The sequence below is a fragment of the Suncus etruscus genome, chromosome 16 (genome assembly GCF_024139225.1).
Source record: "Suncus etruscus isolate mSunEtr1 chromosome 16, mSunEtr1.pri.cur, whole genome shotgun sequence".
In the NCBI taxonomy this organism is placed as follows: Eukaryota; Metazoa; Chordata; class Mammalia; order Eulipotyphla; family Soricidae; genus Suncus; species Suncus etruscus.
This window is the reverse complement of record NC_064863.1, coordinates 72,287,638-72,295,246: the sequence shown is the minus strand read 5'-3', so window position 1 is coordinate 72,295,246 and position 7,609 is coordinate 72,287,638. Positions and strand designations below refer to the sequence as shown.

The 7,609-nt window shown below is 39.4% G+C and overlaps 1 protein-coding gene across 2 annotated transcripts in view; it reads right to left on the bottom strand.

The window, feature by feature from the left end:
• Positions 1–384: 384 nt before the first annotated feature.
• The window catches only part of COPS4 (COP9 signalosome subunit 4), a 47,302-nt gene continuing 40,077 nt past the window's right edge, over positions 385–7,609 (bottom strand). The window contains exons 9-10 of one of the 2 annotated variants that reach the window (XM_049790274.1): positions 5,672–5,756; positions 385–878 (exon numbers count right to left, since the gene is read on the bottom strand). In XM_049790274.1, the coding sequence (XP_049646231.1) occupies positions 745–878; positions 5,672–5,756 (219 nt within the window). In that variant the 3' untranslated portion in view covers positions 385–744. The remainder of the gene's footprint in view (positions 879–5,671; positions 5,757–7,609) is intronic. The other variant, XM_049790275.1, reaches the window with a different exon arrangement.

The window sequence follows — 7,609 nt, the reverse complement described above, 5'->3', positions numbered from 1 at the left end:
TCCCTGTATGCACTAGTACTTTTTAGTAGTATACATACTTTCTTTTTTTTTTTTTTTTTTTTGGGGGGGTGGGGGGTTAGGGTCACACCGGGCAGCGCTCAGGGATTACTCCAGACTCTATGCTCAGAAATCGCTCCTGGCAGGCTCAGGGGACCATATGGGATGCCAGGATTCAAACCACCATCCTGCATGCAAGGCAAATGCTCTACCTCCATGTATCTCTCCGGCCCCTATACATACTTTCTTTTAGCTCAGTGACTCAGCCTTGATCAAACAGGCTTTGTGGCTAATCTCCACATTCCTAGTGGAGTTGAATTCAATGCTGACTGAGAGGGAGAAGGAGCAAAACAATATGCATTAATAAAAAATAAAAAAAAACACTACTTTTATTTGGTTCACCACCATTTATTAGAATAATCACATTTGGAGAGGCAAAAAAGCACTTAAATTTTACGTGACTACAACGTTATCACAAATCCCAAACTTTTAACCACAGATATTTCACTTACTCAGTTTAGAGAAAGAGCTTTCAACACATGAGTTAGTCTGCTACATGAAGAACCTGAATATACTGGGAACTACATATTTTTGAATGCCATAATTCTTGTTCTACTAATGTCTTCTTTAAATAAAATCCAGCATAAAAGAAATTGGAATTGTAAGTTCACAATGCAAAAACTATGGAGAGAGTGAAATTAACCTGGACATCATGGAGAAAGATGTAGTGCACACAGCTGCAAAGATTTACTGAGCCATCTGGGCTTCCATGGCTTGTGCTGTCCATTCTGGTGCTGTCTGACTGATTTTCTCCAAAAGGTTATTCACTTGAAAACAAAGTGATTGAATCTGTTTGTCCCATGTTGGCAGGGCTTCTCTTGCTAAAGAGAGAAGGAACTGAAGTTACAAAACTGAAATTGCTCTTAAGAATAAACAAAAAGGCAAATTAAATATAAACATGGTGGCAGCATTTTTACTCCAAAAATGTTTAACTAAGTTAGGTTATGAACCAAGTTAATAACTTAACCCAAGTAAGGAATAGTCAAGCAAAGTAGCTAAATCATTACAAATCAAAGTAGCACAAACCATAGGATAAATCCCATAAACATATACACAGATGTAAATGATTATTTCAATTACTCATGAAAACAAACTAGACCATGCTTAGCTGCAACAGTTGCTAACACAAAAGGTACCCTCCTCACAGAAGACAACAATCCCAGCACTAATGTCCACAACTGGTCTGACACTGCCACCTACTGGGGAAAGCAAATCCATTTAAAACCGTCCCTCCTTAACTGAAGGATATTTAAATATTCCAACAAAACCCAAAGAACCCACCAGATTTTTCCTCTATTCAGCAACTGGTACTAGAAGTTGATCATTTCGGGGCCAGGAAATAGCTCAGGGTCAAGAGTGTGTGCCTTGCATGCACAAGGACCAGTTTTGATTCCCCTGGATGGCAGGGCACCATCAGCACTATCTGGAGAGTAATCCCAAAACAACAAATACGGTGACAAAGCTCTGGCATATGTAAAGTAAAATATTAATACTAAGCTTTAGAAGGAAAAAATATTGATTACATATTACAACATGAATAAACCCTGAAAGCACTATGTTGAGTGGTATAGGTTAAAGTCACCTGATTTCTATGCCTGTATATTACAGAAAGACATTTTTTGATTAGTTTTTACTTTGGGGCTACATACAAAGAAGCACTGAGGAATCACTCCTGGTGGAACTCGGGAGATCATATGAGATGCCGGGAATCAAAACCAGGTTGGTTGTGTGCAAGTCAAACACCCTATCCTCTGTACTATTGCATCCTCAGAAAGACACCTTTATCAACAGAAATACAAGCATACATACATACACACACATATATACACACATAGACACAGAAATATCTGTATCTATATTCATCTATACAGATCCTCAATACATAGAGATAGAGACTAACCCATAATTACCTATAAATAAACCCACATTTATGTATCTAGATATAGAAATATTCATATCTAGGGCTGGAGTGGTGGCACAGGACATAAAGCGCCTGCCTTGCGTGTGCTAGCCTAGGATGGACCATGGTTCAATCCCCTGGCATTCCATATGGTCCCTCAAGCCAGGGGCGCTTTCTGAATGTATAGTCAGGAGTAACACTGGGGTGTGGCCAAAAAAGCCAAATATATATATCCATATCTAGGTCTGTAGATACATTTATATCAATATTTATCTATCTAGCCATCCACATATACGTATTATATCCCCCAGAGTAAATAAATCCAGAAAAAATAAAATGTAGATTGGTGGCAAGGTAAAAATGGCAAACTAACTGCTCAATTAGGATGGAATTCCTTTTAAGGAGTTAAAAATTTGTTTTGGGGGCCAGAACAACAGTACAGTGTGTAGGGCGTTTGCTTGCCAGAGAAGTGATTCCTGAGCTCAGAGCCAGGAGTAACCTGTGAACACCACCAGGTATGGCCCCCAAACAAAAACAAACAAAACAATAAAGAAAATAAAATGTGTTGGTTTTGGGGAGGGGACGGAGATAGCATGGTGGTAGGGCATTTGCCTTGCATGCAGAAGGACGGTGGTTCGAAACCCTGCATCCCATATGGTCCCCCAAGCTGCCAGGAGCGATTTCTGAGTGTAGAGCCAGATTATCTCCTGAGCACTGCTGGGTATGACCGAACCCCAACCCCCCCAAAAAATGTGTTGGTTTGGTTTGGTTTTGGGACCATGCCCAGTGGTGTTCAGGGAACCATGCAGTACCAAGGATCAAACTAAGACAAATGCTTTAGCCTATGTACTATCTCTCTGGCCAAAAAATATTTTGGAACTAGGCTGATTCCTTTAAATTCCATAAAATACATCAGGGATCACTTAACTGACTGATTCTGATTTGGGAGTCCGTGAAGTAACGCTGAGCAGTAGTGCCCTGTAGGTGCAGGACCCAACTTCAATCCCCAGCACCTCACATGCAATGTGTGGTCCTAGAGGAATTGGGCATGTGGTTTCCTAGGTGCTACAACAAAGTGTTTCACTTCCAGGGTACTGAACCCAGTTAAAATATTCATACCCCATCAGGTGTGTATGCATCACAATAAAGGGACCATCACAATAAAGGGAAGAGGAAATAAGTAAAAATAAAAGTTTATATGAATTTTTTGTTTTGTTTTGGTTTTGTTTTTGGGTCACACCCGGCGGTGCTCAGGGGTTACTCCTGGCTGTCTGCTCAGAAATAGCTCCTGGCAGGCACGGGGGACCATATGGGACACCGGGATTCGAACCAACCACCTTTGGTCCTGGATCGGCTGTTTGCAAGGCAAATGCCGCTGTGCTATCTCTCCGGGCCCAGTTTATATGAATTTTAACTCAAAATAAATTATAGTGGAAAGATAAAAGTTGTTTACCAAAAGTAACATTCATTATAAATAAGCCTGTCAGAAGTGAATACTGTGCACAGAAACCTGAGCGCTGCTAGGTGTGGCCCAAAAATGGACACAAACAATTAAAAACACCATAAAATCAAGAGGTAGAAATTATATATTGTCAACTATATACTAAGACCACAATGCACTGAAAATGATAGTGAATTACAAGCAGAAATGGAAATATGACTTTAACACCTAGAAATTAAAACAGTTCACTTAAAAGTCAGAGAGAAGGTAAAAAAAACATCTAGAAACAAATGAGAATGAGGATACAAATAATTAGAATATGCGGGACACAGCCAAAGAAGTATTAGGAGGAAAACTTATAGCTTTACAAGCACTCGCCTAAAGGCAGGGCCTACAAAAATAATGACACAGCTTAAGAAATTGAAAAATGACCAACAAAATTAGTCAAAAGCAAGTAGGAGAAAATAAAAAAAAACTTACAACAGAAATTAATGAACTGGACACCCAAAAAAAACCCCAAAAATTCAAGATCAATGAAAAAGTAAACAAGATCAATAAACCATTAGTAAAAATTCAGAAAGAGACAGAGAAAGAAAACACCTAATAAATAGATCAGAAATAAAAGGAGTATGACACAACAGATACTATAGAAATTCAAAGGGTAATAGAGATTTTCTTTAAAAATTTTTGTGCCTCAAAATTAGAGAATCTACAAGAAATAGATAAATTCTTGGATTCCTAGAACCTCCAAAAAAAAAAAAGAGAGAGAGAAAACATCCCAGAAACACTACCAGTTTCTATATCCCCTGATCTCAAAAGCAGAGACACCATAAAAGTAGAATTACAGGCCAATATCCTTTAGGGGTGGGGTAGGGGTTGGGACGCACCCAGCAGTGCTCAGGGGTTACTCCTGGCTCTGTGCTCAGAAATTGCTCCTGGCAGGTTCGGGAGACCATATGGGATGCATGCAAGGCAAATGTCATACCTTTGTGCTATCTCTCCAGCCCCAGGGCAATGATATCCTTGATGAAAACTGATGCCAAGATCCTCAACAAAGTACTAGTAAATAGAATCCAACAATTCATCAAAAGGTCATACAATGGGGCCGGAGTGGTGGCACTAACGGTAAAGCATCTCTGCCTTGCTCGTGCTAGCCTATGACGAACCACAATTCAATCCCCTGGCATCCCATATGGTACACAGGGCCAGAGAGATAGCATGGAGGTAGGGCGTTTGCCTGGCATGCAGAAGACCAGTGGTTCGAATCCTGGCATCCATCTGGCCCCCTGAACCTGCCAGGAGCAATTTCTGAGCACAGAGCCAGGAATAACCCGAGTGCTACCGGGTATGACCCCCCACTCAAAAAAAAAAAAAAAACCAAAACCATATGGTACCTCTAGCCAGGAGCACAAAGCCAGAAATAGACTCCCTGCACGTCACTGGGTGTGGCCGAAAAACCAAAAAACAAAACAAAACACTATGACCAAGTAGGATTTATGCCAATGAGGCAAAGATGGTCTAACATACTCAAGTTAAAGGTTTAACATATATCAAAATAATACACCATTATCAATGAAAGAAAAAGTAAAACTCATATGATCATATCAATAGATTCAGAGAAAACATTTGACAGATCCAGCACCCATTCATGATAACAACTCTCCTGGAAATTAAAGGAACTTTCCTCAAACATGGTCAAATCCATTTACCACAAGCCCACAGCAAACATGGCTGTGTCTCACCCTGGAGGGCTAATTTAAAATAATAATTCAAATTCTCACTAATTCAATAGTGAGAATTTGTAAAAAAAAAAAAAGTATGTAGTTTCCAGATATACCTCCAAGAGAAAACAATTCTAAACAGAGAAGAAAGAAAGGGGTCAAGGACAAGAAGAGAAACATAAGCCTGCAAGGTAAATCTAAGCATCACCTACCTAGATAATTAACTAAATTAAAGGGAATAGAAATTACCTAGACAAACTTAGTAAAGTGAGGAGAAAAGGGTCTACGAATACAACCTAGTCTAAGCAATTGCAACATTAATTTTTATTTATTTGGGGGTGGGGTGAGTCACACCTCATGGTGCTAAGGCCTTACCACTGTTGGTGGAGCTCAGGAAACCATATATGGTGTGGAAGATCAAACTGGTAAACTGCATGCAAGACAAGTGCTTTAATTCCTGTACTATCTCTCTAGCCCTCAATATGTTTTAATTATAAATATACAACAGTTCACTGCCATTTCAGTATAAGAGAAATAAGCAAATGCTCTTACTTTCAAAATGTACTATTCCATCAATCTGATCAATGAATCCATTCATCCGTCCTTCTGTTATCATCTGTGATGCTATCTTTTCTGCCTTTAAAAACAGAAACATAAAATTCTCAGTATATTATTGTACCAAACAGTTATTCATACAAAGATGAAAGCACTGAAAGCTCGTTTCAACTAACCAGCAGAGCTTTACTTCTATGTTCATCCATTTCCCAATCATATTTCCCAGTCATGTTTTTCCATTCTACTCAAGAATCCAATATCCTTACCAAAAATTCCCAATGCTCAAAATCAAACTAACAGTTTCCTTTTCCATTCAGAGTAATTAAAAATTACTTTAATATTCTTAAGTGGGTAGTGACTTAATAATCTTACATTCTGGGGCCAGGCGGTGGCACTGGAGGTAAGGTGCCTGCCTTGCCTGCGCTAGCCTAGGACGGACCGCGGTTCGATCCCCCGGTGTCCCATATGGTCCCCCAAGAAGCCAGGAGCAACTTCTGAGCGCATAGCCAGGAGTAACCCCTGAGCGTCACAGGGTGTGGCCCAAAAACAAAAAAAAAAAAATAATAATCTTACATTCTAACTATCATTTATTATTAAAATTCCATTCACTTTACTTGGTCTCAACAACAGAACATATCTCAATCCAAGCAGAAAACATCTTTTAAGCTTTGGTCTTCAAATTTTCTACTATGTACTGAATGTGTACAGATTAAAAACTGTGTCAGAAAATCCTAAAATAAGAATTCTATGATTTTAAAGTTTTCAAGTTAGGACTTTTTTGACTCTGGAAAACCATGTGCTCTTCCTTAAATATGCATTTCTGTTTCTCTCCTCTCACACTCCTTTAAATCAAAAAATTTTGCTTCACTAAGAACATAAAATTATCAAGTTAGTAAAAGGTCAACTCCTTACTTTTACCATAATTTAATTTTTTTTGCCACACCCAGTGGTTCTCAGGGTTTCCTCCTGTTATACACTCAGGGATCACTCCTAGCAATCCTTGGAAGACTATTTGGAGTGCTGAAAATCAATACCTACTATACTACTAACATAAAAATTATAGAAAACATTTATGATTCATAACTGACATACTACTGAATACTCCTGATGCTATTTCAAATTAAGAATGTTTTGCCGGGCCGGGTGGTGGCGCTAAAGGTAAGGTGACTGCCTTGCCTGTGCTAGCCTTGGACGGACCGCGGTTCGATCCCCCGGTGTCCCATATGGTCCCCCAAGCCAGGAGCAACTTCTGAGCACATAGCCAGGAGTAACCCCTGAGCGTTACCGGGTGTGGCCCAAAAACCAAAAAAAAAAAAAAAAAAAAAAGAATGTTTTGCAAATGATAGCAAATACCTTTTAAACACCACCAGTGGCTTGTTGGAATTCTTTTTTTTTTTTTTTTTTTTTTTTTTTTTTTTGGTGTTTTTGAGTCACACCCGGCAGCGCTCAGGGGTTACTCCTGACTCTATGCTCAGAAATCACTCCTGGCAGGCTTGGGAGACCATATGGGATGCCAGAATTTGAACTTCCATTCTTCTGGATGAAAGGCCTTACCTCCATGCTATCTCTCCGGCCCCTTGTTGGAATTTTTTTAACAATCAACCAAATCCTTATGACTAAGAATAAAATTAATTCTGTAATAAACTCAGTTAACTTCTTAGCTAAATCAAGCACACAAGTTACAACAGAACAGCAGAAAGTATAAACACAGTCATTCTTTCAGAGTTGAAATATTTACTACGTGAGTCAACCTAGAGCATGTATTTTAAAAGCATACTTCAAATCTCAAATTAGAAATCAGAAACCATGGGCCGGAGAGGTGGCATAGCAATAGGACGTTTGCCTCGCATGCAGCAGACCTAGGTCGGAATACGGTTCGATCCACCGGCATCCTATATGTTCCCCCAAGCCAGGAGGGATTTCTGAGTGCAAAGC